Source organism: Thermobia domestica, chromosome 8 (assembly GCF_964235325.1).
Source record: "Thermobia domestica chromosome 8, izTheDome1.hap1.1, whole genome shotgun sequence".
Taxonomy (NCBI): Eukaryota; Metazoa; Arthropoda; class Insecta; order Zygentoma; family Lepismatidae; genus Thermobia; species Thermobia domestica.
The window spans coordinates 127,570,371-127,591,412 of NC_137461.1; the positions used below are offsets into that span (position 1 = coordinate 127,570,371).

Below are 21,042 nucleotides of genomic sequence, written 5' to 3' on the forward strand. Positions count from 1 at the left end.
AAATATTTATCCATGGTTATATCATTAGTTTTGATGTACGGATTCCAGATCAGGAGAGAGACGATCAATGTGCAAACCAAGGAAATTTCATTTTGGAGCATCCAACAAGAAGTAAAAATCTAAGATGACAGTTAGCAACCCTGCAAACAAACCACCGGTTCTCCGAATGTTTACTCACGATTTTTTATTAGTTTTGAGGCATAAACTTTAGATCAGAAGAGTACAGTAAGTTACAAAACAAGGAATATTTTCCCGACAGCATCTGATGAATAAAAACTGTGATATGAAAAATGGCAACACTGCAAACAAACTAACTACTTTCTCAAAATGTTTACCTTAGTTGTTGTTATTGGTTTTGAAGCGCAAATTCCAGATTCGAAGAGAGTACTCATGAACATAGCAAGGAAATTTCATTCTGTAATATCCGACAAGGAGGAAAAATGCGAAGTAAGAGATGACAACATTGCAACCAAACCGCCAGTTTACAAAATGTCTACCCATGATTTTTTGATTAGTTTTTAAGCATAAACTACAAATTAGAAGAGAACAACCGTCAGATCCTACTGGTCTTACGGTTGGAGCTGTATTAATCTCTGGTGAATCAATACGCTCCATTGGCGTGGGAGACACGAGTTTGATTCCCGGCGGGATCAATACAATGAACTCTTGAATAAAATGTTAACAGATTTTATTTCCCGCATAACTTTTTGTTTTTATTATTCTGTCAATTACTGTCTATTCCAAATGAAAAATTAAAGAAACAGTAGAAAACTCTTTCTGAAATAACATGTTTGATGCTACAGAGAAGCGATGACGAAAAAATATGACAAAAAATGTTCACACTATTGCAGAACGACACTATGTTTTCGAAAACTTGAAAATTTCCCTGACTAGTAGCAAAAATTCTGAGAATTCTGAGAATTTCTACATATTTCAAACTCCCTGACGTTTCAAGGGTATCCCGCTCATTTGCCACCATTTATTGCCAGTAATTCGGCTAAAGGCTGGAGTGGAGAAGAAACGACGTGAAGGGCATATACTGACAACGCTGTGTTCAAATTTGCATATCATTGGCTGCTGCTTATTTAATTTGTCATTTGGAACAGACAGTAAAACACAAATCAATAACTTTCTCATTCTGTCTTTAACAAATATTTACAAAAGCAACCTCATTTTCCCTCTACGGCCATTACATTTAACACCACGTTAGGGGATGAAAGGCACAGGGTAATGTACAGACATCAGAGCCTTAATGTAGCTTTTTGTTTTTAACACTGATTCTTCTTTCTTCGTTTCTTTTTGTTTCATCCTTCCTAATATTCATTTCTGGTTGTGAAGGGGGTGTTCGGACTTCCCGGAACCTCTTGGCTACGTGCCTGCTTTGACAGGTAGTACAAAAGAGGGTTCGTTAAATTAGTTCACTTAAAAACAAAATAATCTAGTGCACTGAAACACTAGAGTACAGTCGAGAGGAGTGCCTGCCCAGTGCCGTGCAGTAGAAAATCAGCGTCCGGGGCAAGAGCATAGGACGGCACTCCCGTACATACCAGTGAGGTTACTAGACCAGCTGCAAAGCACTACCATGGTTGGCACGGAGCATAAGGAAATTTTCAAAAATAAACTCTGCTTTTTTATTTTGAGCATTTTATTACTTTTATTTTTTCTTTTCCTTCCGAATTTTACGCCCCCTTACTTCAGAGCTCCGGGCCGTCGCCCCGCTCGCTCCACTCACGGCCCGGCACTCTGCCTGTCTAGGGTTCGAACCCCTCTAAAGGCAAGTTTCTTCTTCTTTATGTCATTGCGCGTTTGTATATCTTTTTGTTACTTAATTTAATGTTGAATTCTCTGGACTATTCTTTCTACATAACACTTAACTATTTTGTCATGACTGAAATCAGAGAGTTTCGTCATTATTACATTAAAATCGTAAAAGTGCGGAATTTAATGCATTCACTGCACACTCAGTTCTCCTTCTCCCAGAACAGTGATGTCTTAGAGTAGTGGCTTAAGCGTTAGTTTCGTAATGTTGATGTTGCGGGTTCGATTCCCGATGAGGTAATTAGGAAAATTTTTATCATTGGAATATTGATACTTCTGATGTATACTAACATGAAAAATATTCAATTTCTTTGGGTGTTAGAGGTGAGACAACTTTCTTCACAGGTGGAACACAAAATTACGTATCCATCCGTATCAATCTTCAGTCATTCTGTCTGGGAACGTAACGTGTTTAGCCAAGAATTGATGAATATGTAAGGATCATCCTTACTGTTAGTATGGGCCTAAAATGTGTTGTTGTTTCTTAGGGATTACTCCTACCTGTTCACAAATTGCAAATAGTGATCGAAATTACAACTCTCGTCACGAGAATTATTATATTTAAGATGTCTCCTCGCGTTTTTATCGAGAAGAATTGCGTTACGAAATTCATTACTGTTATAAGCTAAAAAAATATTTATACTTCATTCCTGCTTGTCATAAAATGAAAATTCTATTCGTAAATCCATAAACGTAATAATATTATTGCGTTTATGTGTAATCCTAAAAAACATCTGACATATATATTTTCTGATCCTATGAATAGCTTCGACTATGTGACTTCCTCTTTCCTTCTTTCCTCGTAATAATAATAATAATAATAATAATAATAATAATAATAATAATAATAATAATAATAATAATAAAGGAATTCTAATACCAATTACGTAATCAATACCTTCCAATAAAGACAAAATAATTGTCACGACGGGATTCAAAGCCGGGTTGCTGCAATGGAAGCTTTCCTACTGTCACACTTCACTACACATTCTTCATACGAAAATAAGAAAATAAACTAGTAGTTATGGAAGATAAATATAGAACTTTTATTTCTACACGTATTGAGAGAATTCAAAGAATCTAAAAATAATTTCTGCCATCATTTCTTCTTCGGAAATTGGAAGTTAAGGTAAAGAAGAATTGTAATGTAAATCGGGACCAGTGTTGGAAACGATGACGTAGCCTAAGCTTGAAGAACATTTCGTAATATTTGCCTCATTGAGGAAAGTCTATATAACCTGTTTTAAGTTAAAGAAGGAAATCTCAAGTAAGTCATTTTGACTCTCACCTAAGCAACGTCTCCTTATACGAGTATTAGTATCTTGCGTGTTGTCTTCCATGAAACAATTTTAGCAAGCTAATAGTTTGGCTGAAAGATGAAGTGGCGCGGTAGGTAAGTGGTTAGTACATTGAACTTCTATTCGGTAGAGCCGGGTTCAAATCACCACCAGGCTCAAACTTTTTCGAATATTTCAATTTCAATTCAATGCATGCACAATGTGACGAGCAATATCTTCTCCTCTCCAGAAAGAAAAAGATGTTGGAATTAGGAGAACTGGTGAAGTTCTGTCAATGGAGAGAATGATTTACTAACTTATTTCCAGCAGTTGTTCTAGATTTGATATTTTCGTCTACTTTCAAGTATTTTCTGATTCATGTGTGACCACTCTTTTTATTTCTTTGAATATACAGTATACAATGAAATAATACATTACATACACAGCAATATTGAGATTATTATATGGTGTTTATTGGACAACACGCTTCGAACCATAGAGATTCATTTTAGAATGGAGAACTGTTTCGTGCGTCATCTATTTACAATTTTACTTATATAAAGACCTGACTAGTGCTACCAACTGCTGTCAGTGTGGAGGAAACTTAATTGTAAGTTTGATTGCATTTGTCCAGGAGTTTTTATCTGGACAAACTGTAAATTATCTGGACCCCAAGTAATGGAATTAGAGCACTCAGGGGGGAGTTGTTACCCTTTTTCTTCGCATACCATATTTCAATCATTATTTTTAAAATATGCTACCCTTGTCCGTATTTCTGTGGCTCGTGCATTAATTGGGTCTGGTTAGATCAATAGGTAGAAATCGAATCATTGACGCGTATTAATCACAAAATATTATGTTGATTACTCCTAAAGGCCCTTCGCAGACTATGCGACTTCATGTGTCGAAGACTCGCGACAGTTTGTCGCTGACTACGGGACTTCGTGTGTCGAAGACGTGCGACAGGCCGTGTCGTCGAGTTGCTGATATTCGACACACATGTCGCGGGAATGTGACACTTTTCTATAGTTAGAACAAGGGAGCAATGCATTTATATAGTTTGTAATATTCAGTTTTTAAATTGCCGTAATACTAAACAATTTGTTATATTCTTTAACGACAAAGTGCAAGGACATCACTAAGGAGTACGCATGTTACCTAGAGTTGGCGATCTCCTTTGATCCGCGGACTAAATGCGCCACTGACTACATGAGGTATTAACCTCATGCCTCGCGGCCTCTCCTTATAAATTTCATTATGGAATGCCGCAAGGCATCAGCGTTATGCCTAAGTGCTTATAAAACATTATTTTTCATATATTCGTAGAGTATACATATTAAATACACAGAACATATAAACAATAACGAAATGGTATAAAATTACATATTGACCTGGGGGATCGCAGTTTGTGAATGTGTAAAATATATTCGGGAATATCTTGTAATTTGTGGTATTTTTTTAGAGCCTAATTTGAAACAGTAAAGTGAAGCGATAAACAATGTAGTTTTATGTTGCAATTTCCACCAAACAGTTCATTGGCTTGGTATTGAATTTTGGGAAATGTAAGTAAGAACAAAATGGCAACATCCAGTGTACTATTGATACGATTCTTCTCTTTCAATAGCATATCCACGAATCCACTATGAAATGCACAACACACTTTTTCCCCATGTTTTTGCCTTTTCAATTCTGTTACTGTAGGAATCACTGCTGGAGTTTCTTATACTAGGTTGTGCCTGAATGATATGAAGGTTCTGCAATGAAAGCTTCTGTATCGAAAGCTTCTACTGAGCTCATCTTTCAGAATGAGTAGTCCGGGGGAGGAGATGCAATTTTTAGAAGTGCCATGATTTTTTTTAAAATACATAAGGTTTTTCAGCTGATCTTATATGATTTTAGATGCTAATTTCGAATCCGATGAATGCCACTCTTTAAACCTTGGGGAAACTTCGCAAATGGGGGGCAAAAGTGGTGGTGTTATCTTACTTTATATGTTTTAAATTACTGGATTATCTCAGCATAATTTCATTTTTCTCATATCCTATTGACAGTAGAATGCCAATTTATGTATGTGTCATAAATAACCATACTAGTAACCAGTTAACAGAATATGAAAATTTTCTCACAAATATCAGGGTTGCCAACTATCAATAAAATTTACAAAAATAATTTTATACAGAATATTTTATTTTTTAAAAAATCACCTAGAAATGTTAAGAACAAGAGAAGTATCATATATATTCCAAATGTACAGTTCTTAAACTCTCATACGAGCTGTGGATAAAAGCCAGACAATCAATAGAAAAGAAATGGAGAAGTACAAATTTTGACTTCTAAATATGGTTAGTACAAAAATAATACGTTCGGAATAATTTAAATATATATTTCTTGTAAACTATTTCCAGTTTGTCTCTTAGTCATTTGTGAATGGCCTTAAACGTGTTCGTTGTGAAGAAATCCTATTTATTTTCTTGAACGTCATAGTTGCCAACTATCACGGAATTATGTTTTATCTGTATTTTGAGTCGAAAATGAAAATGAGATCTTTAAGTTTTACGTCCCACGTTTATGTAGTTTAGGCTAAAGGAGACAGTGATGATGAGAGATGAGTGAAATGGTAGAATGAAGAAAGTGGGAGGAAGGGGAGAACCCCGAGAAAACCCACGAGCACGGTGTTTGTCCACCACAAAGTCCACACGGCGCGAGCTGGGATCGAACCAGGTACCCCAAGCACCGGAGGCGAACGCTCTACCACTGAGCCACCACACCCTCCTATTTTGAGTCGAACTTTTAGTGATATAAACGTAAGAGTAAACAAGATCTACGCAAAGTATTTGTAATATTTTTATTTACACTTCATACAATTTCAGACAATCAAGGGAGACAAGAATTGGGAGCAAACTTTTGTCAGAAAATTTGCTTTCATAAACGTAGGTTTATTCTTTCTTCTCATGTAGTAACAGTATAATTGTAACTTTTCACAATTTAAAGCAAACGAAGAGTTTTCAATTTACGAACATGCAAACTCGTGTGTTGTTTAGGCAAGATCGTAAACTAATTTATATCTGAGAGGAATCAGACTGGTTCCAAATTCATGATTGGTGAACACGTAGTAAGGTACAAAAAGAGTGTCTGGAATGGAATATGGACTGATGAGTTTACCTAAAGCACACACCCAGGGGTGCCCATCCCCCCCAAAGCTGATGGCGCACTCCCCCCCAAAACTAATAATCTCTTCCCTCCTCAAAACTCAAGTCCTCTAAAAACAATTAGCAGTGGTAGTGTAGCAGTAATTTTTATAGTACTAGTAATTGTTATTTTTGTTGTTTTTATTTCCTGTAGTAGTATTATAGAATGCTTGTAGTAGTAGTAAGGGCAGTAGTAATTATAAAAATGGCATTACTTTTATTGGTAGTCTTGCTAGTGTACAATACTAAATATGTTCTATAAGGATATTGAAGGGTATAAAAACTTCTACACACTGTGTATGGCACAGGTATACCAAATGAACTGCGGGGAGCAGGCTATACACAAGCCCATAATGGATATGAGAAAATATTTAAAAAAATATTTACCTTTCTTTAGTTGACTTCGTAGAACTTGATGTCACTTCATTAGATTCCATGTAGGGTGTCCATGGCTTATCACCTTCTTTCGTTGCTATAACTTTGTACTTTATGTGTATATTATTTTTAAACTTGTAAGCGTGTCTCTTTTTGCAATGTTCTGCCCATTTGTCCTGTCGATGCACCGTATTACACATGACCTCTAAGCATTTGTATTTCAACAATCTTTTCAGTTTTCGAGGCATAATTAAATCAATCAAAATTCTAGTTTGCAACAAACAAAGCAAACAACACGTCTGCTGAAACATTCTCTCTCCACTTTAAGTCGTAGAGATAAATACTATACAGAGTGCGTGCTGAGGTCGTTTTATTGATGTCATGTCACGCAGTATAAAATTATATGAGAGAACCGCAGTACCAGGCTATTTTAACCGATCTATTGTTCGGATACGTTTACATTTATTTATTTATTTATTTATTTATTATGGACGACATATAATACGTAACAATATTCTGTTACTACTTGATGTATGATGAATGATCATATTTTCTATAGTTTTCTATGTGAGTGAATGTGTGATTACATTTTCCAGAATCTGCGAAAAACGAACAACTGCCTAGCTGGCTTCACTCTGTACAATACATGGAGCTGAATATATAGAATACTACTGGAGCGACCTCTCACGGAAAGTCTCTATTGTACACAGTGATGCCACTTTTGAGCTGGTTTTCAGTTTACCGCAGGCCCTGGAAAATGTAATCGCACAAACAGAAAACTATACAAAATATTATCATTAATTCATTTATTATACATCATTTGGCAATTGAACAGCATTACTTATTAAGTGTCGTACATGGTATAAATAAGAAATAAATAAATGCTTCCAGCAGAAAATGGGTAAATTACCTACACAAAGCGATAAACCGACCAGCCCATCCTGTCATATAGCAACTTGCGCGGTATTTCATTCATAGAGTTTCTAAGCAGGGGGTAGGGGGATTCATTCTCGAGATTTAAAAAAAAATATCGCATCGTGTTCCAATGTTATTCTGACGACAGCAAAATTACTTATTCGACATTAGAGTAAAATTCTTCCCCAATTTTTTTTATTCCCCCCATTTTTTTCTCGATGGCACAACTTGTGCCATTCATCCCTCCTGTAGGCAGCCCTTCTCTCTTAAAACGAACCAACCTTTCCTTTCATACGGCTACTTGCGCAGTACTTCATTCATCGAGTATCGAAGCAGGGGGTACGGGGTTCACCCCGGAAAATTTTTGAAAATTAGCTTCTCAAAATCGTGTTTTAATGCTATTCCGACAGTAAAATTGCTAGTTCGAAAGTAGAGTAAAATCCCCCCCAAAATTTTTCTCAATGGCGCAGCTTGCGCCATACATCCCCCGTGTGGGCGGCCCTGCACACACCTAAGATATGGTCATAGACTTGCTGGTGTAATTGGATTTACCGTGCTGCCGAAAACGTTAGCCGTATGCTTTCTTTGATTTAGCGACGTGTCCCATCTAGAGTTGACACATTGTCATTTCATTTTCTGCTTGCTCCTGTTTCAAAAGATCTACAAATCTGTATATATTCAAGCCCCCGCCGTTTATAGAACAACCATGTTTTCCTTGATTTCTTACCTTAGGTTCAATTATACGGTCTTCGAGCTTATAACAAAATATTTTGTAAACAAAATTTCCTTTGTTTCATATATGTCATCTCTGTAGGTTAGGTAGATATAAAATTACAAATGATAGGCTTATGCCGTTTAATCTTGTTATTTGTTTCTTTCAAGTGTAGTATTTTCCTGATTGCTTTAACTGATTCAAAAAGAAGGCAAAATGTTTAAATACATGAAAATATATGGAGAAATATGGATGATGTGATACTTTTTTACATGATTTTTTTTAGGAAGAGACACGACTTTGTCTGTTCCAGAATGGGAAGAAAACTTGTTAGAAATTACTTGAGAGATAGACAGTTAATTAGACGGAGTTATGCATCAATTGACCAAGCGCCAAAACACGGTTCTGACAAGGGAAGAGAGGGAGATTATATATTCAAGTGGAAGATGGCTTATACACCAATCGAAAGCACTAATGACGCCTATTACGAAACTGTAATAAAAATTTTCCGAATGCATATACTGTTTGAGTTATATGAATATACAGGGTGTCCAAAAAATCAATTTCCACTCCTAGAAATCGCAAACGGTGAACCAGATGCCAAAACAGGAAAACACGTGTTTGATAGTTTTAAAAGTACAAGGTATCAAAGAAAAAAGTGTTGTCCCAGGGCCACCCGCAGGGTTCTAGGCGGGATCCAACTCAAAAATTGCAAATGGTAAGGGGTCTAGAAGCATATCGTTGGAAACCTGTTGAAAAATGGAAGAAGATGGAACAAGCCTCGACTCTCTAGAATTATCTTGTGCAAAATGGCGACCGGTCAAAGGGTCAGCAAAAACGTCATTGTAAAGTCTATGGCAACCTAAAAAAAAAAAAAAAAACGAAATTGTGAGACAGATGTCAAAACAGGAAAACGCATGTGTTGTCATTTCAAAAGTACAATGATTGAAAGTAAAAATATTTGTCCCAGGGTCCTCCACAGGGTCACAGATGGGGTCCTACTCAAAATTTTCAAATGGCAAGAGAGATCAAGTAGCATATCGTTGGAAACCTGTTGGGAAATGAAAGAAGACGGAACAAGTCTTGACTCTCTAAAACTATCTTGTGCAAAATGATGGGCGGTCAAAATGTACATCCTCATTTCAATTCTCCAAGCACATTCGCTTTCCATTTAGCAATCGGTACTTGTTGTCATTGTGACACGATTGCACGTATTCGCTGTTCCTGGTGCAAGAAATGTTTTTTGTTTGAATAATTTAATACTTGATGATCCAGACAACGAGCTTAAGTACCACTATTGTACATTATATGTTAGCTAGTCAAATGTTATTTCTTTTCTTTTCTTTGTTTCTTAATTTTCTTTTCTTTTATTTATTTATTTATTTGTTTGTTTATTTAGATATTACTGGGCTCAAAGAGCAGAATCTCACAGTAGGGGCATTTCCTTTCTTTCCGTTGAATAAGAATTCAAGTGAAAACAAACTAAAACCCGACTACAGAAAGAAAAACTAAAATGCAAGATGCTTGCACAATGTTATTGTAGACCGCCCACACTTCTTCCATCTGCTTTCATTTAACAACAACTTTCAAACGATATCCTTCTTGAGGCCCTTGCCATTTGAAAATTTTGAGTAGGACCCCGTCTGCGAAACTATGGAGGACCTGGTACAAATATTTTTACTTTCAATCATTGTACTTTTGGAATGATTACTCATGTATTTTCCTGTTTTGACATCTGTCTCACCGTTTCAGTTTTTTTTTTTTTTAAGGTGGCCATAGACTTTACAATGACGTTTTTTGCTGACATTTTGACCGTTGGCCATTTTGCACAGTATAATTCTAGAGAGCCGAGACTTGTTCCACCTTCTTTCGTTTCGTTTCCCAACATGTTTCCAACGATATGCTACTTGACCCCCTCACCATTTGCAATTTTTTAGTTGAACTCCTCCTGGGACCTTGTGGGTGGCCCTGGGACAACGCTTTTTGCTTTGATAAGACCACTAAGACACAAACTTAAGTAACAATTCTGATTCTGATTCGCATAAATAAATTTAATCTTCTATAGTTCGATGTATTTTGCATTAAACGTAAACCATTCGTTGTCAACTATAATTACCTAACTCTTGCAGATACCCAACATTATTCCCCCTTTTTCTCCCTTAAAAAAAAAATCAGTACTATCCTCATTCGCTGAGAAGGCCATAACCAGTGATGCCAACCCGTGAAAGAAAACCCATGTTGTGGAACTTTTTGATGTTTACTTTCCAGGTAGGGATAAAGGGCAGTTACGTCAAAATTGGTAGCATATGTAGAACTTATGATGACATATGTGGAAACTAGGCTAATGGTGCTTCAATAAACGTGGAATCAGTGCTAATTGTCAAATTTTGTAATTTGAAAATGCATGTTAGAGTGAAAGTGATTTATGCAGGAAACTGTGAATCTCAAAAAAGAAAGGAGAAAAGCACAACAAGGAACGTATTTAAAAAAAAAATAAGTTGTACTCTGGAGTTTTTTTATTTTTAAATAATCATGAACGAAAGAAGGTAAATTAAGGTACATTACTAAACGAAAAACAGTAAGTTTCCAAAACGTTCCACACGAAATAAGTGGAGAATGAAATTTGTCTATTTTCAGTACGTTCAGTAGAGCATGATGGAAATACCAAATTCGAACAACAAAATTTGCTTATTTTCATCAACAATTTCAATATTCTCCTTTAATTAAGAAAGTGGTTAATAGAAATTTAGAAGATCGGAATTTACAAATAATTTATTCAAATATTGAAGAAAGTAGATGGTGTATAGAAATCTCAATTTTCATATTTTGTAAATTTTGAAAATGCTATAATTAGTATAGCACGTAGGAAATTTAAGAGCAAAATGAGAATTTTTAACTTTCAAGATGGGATTTTATAAGGTTACTGGTTGACATCACTGCCCTTAACGAGAATATTCTTGTTCTTGTTTTTACTGCTTTTGCGTTTGTTCCGCAGCACTAGATGCACCTCTTCTATTTCTTTATGGAATTTTACAGTAGTTCCGACATCAACGAAAAGTCAACGTAATTGGGTCGCAATGGACCATTCTTCGTTCGTTTTTACCGCTCTTAACTTTGGTATTTCTTTTCGGTTAGCAAGATTCAATATGTCCTTTTGATCATTGCCGTTAACTTGTGGGGAGGCAGGAGGGGGCAACTTCCACACCAGGGAAGCTCCTTGCCGTGCTGGTGGGGGGGACTTTAAGACAACATTTTCTTACTCCATATACGATACGAACATGAAATTATAAATGAAGCATCAAACAGGATCACTACATTACATAAACTAAACAGCACATAAAATGTAAATAAAACAAAAATGAGTCATGGGACCATTTCAGTAAAAAACTGTCTACTATTAGGGGCCTTAGAAATAATATTTATTCGTATCGCTTTGAGATATGTCAATATTATCCCCTTAATTTGTCGTGTATGGAACGGGCCCAAGGCATAACTAATGGCCCCGCAGACCTTGCCGTGCGGAAGGTCCCACAGGTTCCGGGGGACCCATAAAGAGTAAGAGAAAGATGGAAAGAGGGGCTCAAGTATTAGAAAAAACAACTTTATCTAGGGGACCAAAATACGCATATTAATGCTTGCCCTCCCCCAGAAAAAAATCTAAGTTACGGCGCTGCTCTTGATGAACTTCGCGTATGGTATCCGCTGGCTTTATTTGTTCTGATACTTTAGAAAAACATCCATGTTTTTTCCATGAACCATAATACAAGTCTGATTATTGTGTTTCAGTTTATCCGTTTGCATACCCAACAACAATGATGATGATTGATTTATTTAAATAGACAAATTTGATTCATGTTAACAATTATAAGCGATGATGCAGCTTGGAATTACTCAAATATTTTTACGTGAAATGATAATACAAGGAAATGATTACATTCCTCCAGACGTAATACCCGAATCCCGAACAATTTCATTGACGATTAAATTTCTTCTTCTTTCCTCCCGCACCCCTCTTCAATTTGCGCATGATAATCCATTTTTGAAATATTTGTGTCAGTGATTAACGTAAAAGTAATAAAAAAGATAATAAGTTTCAAGAAAGATAATAGTCGCTTCTTCAGAAGATAAAACAATTGATAGAAAATTCGTATTCGTGATAAAAAAAAAACTCGAGGCTATATTAACCTTAAATTTTTATAACATCGGATCACTTTCTTTCTAAGTAGTCGCACATAGAAGTAGGCAACAACAGTTTTCAAGTGTTTGTGATAATCAAGTTTGCTCTACACAATGAAGCCAATTGTTTTGTTTTCGATTTGTGTATTATTTCTTATAAATATCACGCAAGTTTGTCGTAAGTATTACTATAGATATAATAATAAACTGACGTATCTTTTAACACATAGTGTGAAGACACGAAGTGTTTACATTTATTTATGTGATTTGAAACTCATGAAGCTATACTAATGTCATTTAACTTATTTACGTAGATTATTCGTGGTCAATGCACAAAATAATTGAAAAACTGATTTTTAAATGAGATTATGAATGGATACATGCAAATAGTATGGATTAAAAGTTTCGATTAAACGTGGGCCACAAACACGCTCCCTTATATACGAGGTGTGATCGAAAAATACGGTGAATGATTTTATTAGAAATAAAGTAATAAGCTTACATGGAATTTGATTTGGTCTCTTCAAAGTATTGTCCTTGGATAGCAATTCACTTATCCCAACGTTGAATCCATGACTGGAAGCATTTCTGGAAGGTTTCTTTTGGAAAGGTGTTCAGCTGCTCTGTTATGGCCCTGTTAATGTCAGAGATGGTTGAGTTGAGTTGATTTTGAGTTTAACGTCCCGTTTCAGCAGCGAGGCTATATGAGATGTGGACGTACTGATTAACGTGGAATCCGAACCACATGAGCTCCCGCCGGGAATCGAACCCGTGTCTCCCGCGCCAAAGGCGCGTACGCTAACTGCTTAGCCACGGAGGAGCTCATGTCAGAGATGGTGTCAAAATGTTTTTCTTTAAGAACAGTTTTAGGTTTTGGGAAGAGCCAGAAGTCGCATGGTGCTATACATCTGTAGAGCACAGCGAATGTGAACAGACAGGAATATTTTTTCGTCCAAGCACTCGCGGATCAAAACCAAGGTGTAGTCACGGCGCGTTTTCGTAGTGAAGAAGGAAGCCATTTGCTCATTTAATTGGCGGTTAAAATGATTTTCACGGGTCTATACGAGATGTTTAGTTCTTCGAAAATCTCTCGAATAGTCATTCGCCTGTTTGAACAAATCATTTTTTTTTTTTTTTTTTTTTGCGTTTTTCATCTATTTTTGACGTCAAAGGACGTTTATATGTTTATTTATATCTCGAAGGAATTTTATTTATAATCGAAACTCTATAAGGAAATAAATTATTAATACAATAAAGTATAATTTTAAAATGCCTCATTAATAATGTTCCATAGGAGACGACCAATTTCACTTCTTGTCCTGAAAATAAGATGAGAGTCGAGAGAATAAAATATATTTTTTAAATTTGAAACGAAACAAGAAAGATGACAATTCTTATCTCGTTTCTGAGACGAGATTAGAAATTTCACGAGTCGCGTGAGCAGTGCTAGTTCACCCAATTCTTAAATCTCAAACACTGTTTCATAGTTACTTGATTCGTAATAGGAAGAAAAAAACTCTAAATTGATAAAGTAATTATATGGAAAAAATGAAGAGTGTTAATCAATATTCAAAAGATATGTTAGTAATTACACAATATACTCCACTAATAAATATAGTTGAAATGTTGTTATACATACCACACAACCTTATTTAAATTCTCGTGTCCCGGAAGAATTCTGATAACTTCTAGATAAAATTATATATATATATATATATATATATATATATATATATATATATATATATATATATATATATATATATATATATATATATATATATATATATATAGCTAATCCGGCCCTCAGTAGTCTGGCCTCTCGGTAATCCGGCGCACATCCAACCAAAAACACGTGCACAATGAATTATCGTGCGTATGCGCAACAATGCTTAGTTAAACAATGCTTTATATACTGTACGTATTCGAAATTGTAGCATTCTTAATGCTTTATATACTGTACGTATTCGAAATTGTAGCATTCTTTACAGTTCGGTTGCGTGATCAAGTATGCCACCGTCGCGTATCATCATTATGACAGTTAAAAATTAGGGACATGTTTCATAGTGAGTGATACTACTTAAGGACTAGGTTTTCTTTGAAAATTAATGTATATTTGGATTTAATAAAGTATATCCTCTATGTTTTAAAATTGTATCCTTCGATTTAATAAACTACAGTACACTATATCCACTATGTTTTCAAAATAAATAAGAAAACAACATAAATAAATAAACCAAATAAATGTCAGACACTCAATAATCCGGTACCCATATGTGCCAAGAATGGCCGGATTAGCGAGAGTCTAGTGTAAAACCGTGCGAAATTTTGTGCATACATTTGCAAAACGAGACGAGAAAAATCTTGTTGGGAATTGAGATCATACGAGAAAGAATTTTTCAAGGATCGAGGTAAGGCGAGACTTCCATAGAATTGGGCAAGACTGCCCATGAAAACTTCGTACAGGGTAATAGTAGTAGTTATATGATGTATAGGCTATTTTTAACTAGTGATGCTAGTCATTGTTGAAGCTAGAGACTTCCTCTCACTAATTTTTTATGATACCTAATCTCCAACCAAACACTCATTCAATGTGTTATGAAAATCTGAATGTGTTTAATCCATATTTAGGAAAATACTAGTATGTTAAAACTGAAAAGAACGCGCTTTCGCATTATTGATTGAAAGCAATGGAAATGATTGGAAATTCTCAGAAAAATAAAATTAGACCATATACGACAAAATTGTAAAGTTATTGTAGATTTTTTATTTAAATCTTCAAGGGGGTTAAGTGGGTCCCGATATTTGATTGACTTCAACTACAAGATTCAGGATTATGTCTAAACATCAATAAACACATACATCATATTGCGTTAAAATCGAACAATGTCTATGAAAGTTATGATAAGACATATTATTTTTAAAATTAAGGGGGGACAGGGAGGAGAAGAGATATTTGCTTTCTCGTTCTCGATTGATTTTAAATCCAAGTAGTGGGAATGATTGGGAAAAATTGTCTTGTATGCACACGTGTGAGCCTGAACAACATAGTATTTCACACGTTTATACAGCAGGTTAAGGTCTACCACGATGCCAAGTTTGATCCCAATTACATGAATTCAGTGCATGAGTTTTTGCTTTCAAAAACATGACTCAAAGTTTGACCGCTCATAAAGCAACAATCAAAAGCCTGCACGGCATCATATTTCACATGCTTTCATACAGCAGGTCAAAGTTAATGTCAAGTTATGGTCCCGATCGGTTGAGTTTGCTTGAACTCATATGATATATCGTGTCACTGATTTTTCAGGAGGGGGGAATCAAATGGGCAAGAAAAGGGGGGAAGAAAAGAAATTTTTATTATCGTGTTAAGCAAATAAATATAGTCACAGTAAATATACATAAAAGCAAAGTTGTTTGTCTTTGAAGTTTAACTTAAGTTTGTATCATTGATGCTTTATGAGACGTGGATCTGTGGCTTAACGTGGGATCAAAACCACATGTATCCCCACCGGAAATTTAAGCTAGGTTTCTCACATCGAAAGCGACAACACTAAAACTAAAAACGATTTCATCCAAGAAAAATGACTGATAATATTCATAATTAAATTTCTATCTTTTAATATAAGTTGGTGACACTATCTAAGGGCATAATTACAAACTGGTATTTGCTTTCGAGTTAAAATGAACGTATTCCGGATACCGGTTCAAAATGATAATAACCAAATTCCCACTCATTAAGCCAAAACACACGTAGATCTTTCAGTCAGATATTAAAAATAGAATTCTAATTTAACTTAGTTTATGGGGTTTATTTAATCTTTCTTGAAGAATATTAAATGATGTTTTTTCAAGGAAGTTAAAGTCGTTTTGCTACTGTAGCTTTACGGGTAGGGATGAATCTCACAACAAATCCCATATAATTCAACTTTGCTAGAATAATGTGTGAACCTGAAATGTGCTTAAAAGTATCTTTCATAGTAAATGGAATAAATTTGATATAAACATCGAACATCATGATAAAGTCTGACTGTATATGATTTTACAAGTGTTTGCTTAACGTTGAAAACCACACATAATATTTGAGAAGAAACGCGAGAAATCGAACCCAAATTTCGAACCCAATACACAAAAAAGTTCCTGCATCGCTAATAGCTCAGGGAGGGATAGAGCATCTGTCTCGCAACCGAAATATCGAGTTTCCACTCCTTCTTTAGTGATCTATTGGGAATTGCTTAGCATGTTTAAGTGTCATCTGACAAATTACACGTTAAAAAAAAAACTATATCGTACTTTACCGCAACTTGTTTCCCTGCTCGTCTCCAAATTGTCTATACACTAGAGAGATCTTTTGGAGTCAGATAGGAGGCAGTGCAGCTAGTGACAACTATTACTGTGATGTGAAACATTATGAGAGTGCCTGACAGACTGAAGGATCTTGTTTTTATTACAAGGATTCAGCAGTAATTCACTTTCCGTTATAGCAAAGATCACACATTTACCTTTGACTTTGTAAGATTGACTTACTGGTGCATAAATGTTATGTATGAAGTTAAATAGAAAGCTGAAACGTATACATTTGGAATGATCCACCGAGATAGTACTTTTAGTAATATAGTCTGGCAGAGATCTTTATGAGGGCACGGTGGCTCAGTGGTAGTAGCACGAGGTCCCTGGTTCGATCTCCAGCTAAGTAAGTTTATGGCACACAACATTGTGTCCATGGGTTTTCTCGGGGTAATCCCGCTTCCTCCACATTTTCTTGCAACTAATGCTTCCAACATCATTCACTTGCCTTAATCATCATGCGTATCCCTTAGCCGAAGGGGGAGAAACGTGGGACGTTAAACTAAAATATTTTTATATAATTTCATTTCATTTCAGAGATCGTCATTACTTTCTGTTAGAGTCAAATCTTCTTGCAATTTAAATTTCACGTATTCCCACACTACATACTACAAGAAAAGAATTGATTGGAGAGACTTAATAAATGTAATAAATACATAAATAAATAAATAAATAAATAAAAATAAAAACCAATGCTTTTATAAAATACACTGAGAAACGAGAACTTTTGTGTTGTAAAATAAAAAAAAAAGGTCAGACTAAAAGCATTAGGTTTTAGAAAGAGTGCTCATTGTTTTCAGTTTTTTTTCACGAAACGAAATATTTTCTCCTTTTTTAGTGCATTTTTAATATTTCCCCTTATTACTGCATTTCGTTTTTTTTAAATCTGTTTTTAACTTCTTTTAGGGTTATTGTTTTAATATGATCATGTAAGTATAGTTCTTATACATGGTAATACATGCTTTTAGTCTATTTCTGCGTTCACTTTTATTGATTCACCAATCTCGAGGTCTCGAGCTATTAAGTATAAGAACCTTTAAGTTTACATTGGATATTGTAATATCAGATATTAGAAGCTTTCAACATAAATAGCACAGATTGAATGCTGTATTTACAGTGAAATGACTATTGTTTAATCTAATCATTTTCATTTACCCAATTTGATATAGTACTTACTGTATAAAATCTTACCCGTGACAGTTGATTGATTTTATCAATGGAATAATCATTTCACTGACTCAGTTTAAAGTCTGATTTGAAGTTTCTCTTAAAACTTTCTTTGAATTGCTCATAACAATTGCACAAAAGTCAATGACGTATTTAAGAGTGATAAATGCAATAGTTCTTCTGAGTATCGGAAGCTTTTCAAGCAGATTCAAAGTTCGATATTTGATATTGTGACAGAGTAACTGTTATTTTTAGATCTATTGCAGGAAAGCAAAAAAAAAAAAAAAAAAAAAAAAAACCTTTGACTTTCAAGAAACAGTAGAAATAAAAACTACAATAGTTGAGGGAGGAATAAAAGGTACGGGCCAAGTCAGTAAATTGTTTTCGCTCCATTTTTTTAAAACTAAATCATGTTAGGCTGCAGTTGTTGCTGAATCATTTATTTGTGAGATACAAATAAAATTAAAAGATGTTTTTTGGAAAACTTCGTTCGAAGAAACCCCAAGAAGTAAACTATCCCTTGAGGATATTTTTATTCAAATGACCTATGCACAACCGGAGTTATTAGTGAATTATGAAATATCAACAAAATATCACGAGTCATATTTGATGAAATTGTTTTAAAAAATCACCCCCAAAATTAAACTATCCCCTGTGGATATTTCCATTGTAGAGTTATAAATGAAATATTTATTTATGAAATATGAGTGAAGTCGACCGAGTCGTTTTTGAGAAAATTGTTTGAAATGCCTAGAGATGAAACCTTTCCGCTAATGTGATATGTGCGAAACGTTACAAAAAATGCGTATATGTTTCAGAAAACCTCAAACTTTTCGTTTCAAACCCAGAAATCACGTTTCTATTATCGCGAATTTTTTTTTTAGAAATTCGACATTAATTGCGAATGAAAGCGAAAAAAGTGAAATCCTAGCTAATTATTGCTAATAACTGAAAAGCACATTTCCAATATTATTTAACTTAAAAATCGTTGAATTTTACCGAAAATTTTAGCAGCAACAAAAAAGTGAAGTTTGAGGTTCAAGTGCAAGCATCATTTGTCACTGATCATGGAAGTGCTGTTGCTCAAATGACTAAGGAAGCAAAAGAGGCCAATTACCCTTATGCTTACCTTATTGTCGGGAAAACGTAAAACTTGCGAAATAAATTAGAGTTAGCTCAAGCAGGAAAATTTGGATCTGCTACTGCAGAGTTAATTAAAAAGAGTAGTGCTTCTCATCAGGCTGAAGTTAAAGTAATGTTGAAAACTTGTGTGCCAATAGTATTGATGAAGCTCCAAAATTACACCCAAGCAAGTGACTACAATTCTGTGAGGCGAGTTTACAAAAAGCTCTGCTAGTTATTTGATCCAGAAACTGTTTCACTTCATAAAGATGTAAACATCAACATAACTGAACCGTTGTTTAAATCGTTGACTGTGTTTTGTGATAAAAATGTTCATGATCTGTTGATTGCTTACCTTAAATTTAAAAGTAAGGTTATTGAAGTTCTCGACAGTGAGGATAAGGAAGTTGACATTGTATCATTGTTAAACAGCTTAAAAGTTTACAACAGGTCTTTTGCTGTCAGTCGTTATGTTAGTGTCAGGTTATTAGTGAAACAATTATTTATGAAATATGAATCATCCGAGTCGTTTTTGAGAAAATGGTCCAAAAACTCACCCTTAACAGTAAACTACCCTCATTATATTTTCTCAGGCAAATGAATTATCCAACATTGTCAGGATACTAATGAAATATTTATTTATGAAATTTGTACGAAATTACTTGAGTCGTTTTTGAGAATAACTTTTTTAAAAACTTATCCAAAAGTAAAATACCTCTTGTGTATTTTTTTTTTTCAGGACAAATGAATTTTGTCTTATTGTCACATTACTAATGAAGTATTTATATCGGGTATTCTAAAAATGACGCCCACAGACAACAGAACACTATCCTACAGGTTGAAATAAAGCGAAAATGATATATAATGGTATACCTTTCTGAGCTTCCTTCAGCCGCTATAAGGAGTCAAAATTTCATTATGCGCCAACGTCAAGAAATAACTTGGAACCATTAGTACTGCTGAATCCATCAAGCAGGTACATTGATTGTAACGCTAATAGAGATGCTAGTAGCGTATAACTGTCACCTGGAAACAATCTATGTAACTATTTGAAGAAATAATAGATCTACTCTGTGAGTCTTTATCTGCTATGTTGGCATATTCATGTCTCCAGACGAGGACCCGAAAAATATACAATTATATATATATATATATATATATATATATATATATATATATATATATATATATATATATATATATATATTTCGAGCTTCATTTTGTAGAATAGTGCTCTGTAGTCCATGTGTACCATTATTAGAACACCCCATATCAGGGGCGTCATTTAGGGGGGCAGGAGGGGGCAATTGCCCCCCTCAAGAGTTTGAGGAACACATACACTTTAATCGATTGTCTACTATATACTAGTACAAAACATGCTCGGTGGTGCTCTTGCCCCCCTCAAGCGAGGTCTGAAATGACGCCCCTGCCCCATATATATGAAGTATGAACAAGATCGGTTTGAGTTGCGAATTCTTGTCATTTCAATGCCTCTTCATGCCTCTTTCATGCTGAGACTGTAAATGAGACGAGAAGTGGAATGATTCGAACAACTACGCGGGTTTGAATCTGAAATGAAATTAAAGGAAATCTTTGAGTTTTACGTCCCACGAATATGCCGGTTAGGCTAAAGGAAACGGTTATGATGAGTAATGAATGAAATGGTGGAATGAAGAAAGTGGGACGAAACGGAAGAACCCCGAGGAAAGCTGTTTGTCCACGCACACGGTGTTTGTCTACCACAAAGTACATTTGGCGGGGGCGGGTTTGAATCTGAAGTAAGTACCCCTACATGGAATCCAGTTCAGAACTGCGCATACAGAAAAGCACGCACTTGATCCATTCAGCCACTCGAATAGAGAAAGTGCATTTCAAGCATGGATTACGAATTGAGTATTACGAATAGAGGTGAATAATATTTGTTTGCAAAAAGTATGTGTACATG

The 21,042-nt window shown here is 35.0% G+C and overlaps 1 protein-coding gene across 1 annotated transcript in view; it reads left to right on the top strand.

Annotated features, from left to right (window-relative positions):
• Positions 1-12,505: 12,505 nt before the first annotated feature.
• LOC145693201 (uncharacterized) overlaps positions 12,506-21,042 on the top strand; it is a 36,622-nt gene continuing 28,085 nt past the window's right edge. The window contains exon 1 of the mRNA XM_081768984.1: positions 12,506-12,639. Within this exon, the coding sequence (XP_081625110.1) occupies positions 12,576-12,639 (64 nt within the window). The 5' untranslated portion in view covers positions 12,506-12,575. The remainder of the gene's footprint in view (positions 12,640-21,042) is intronic.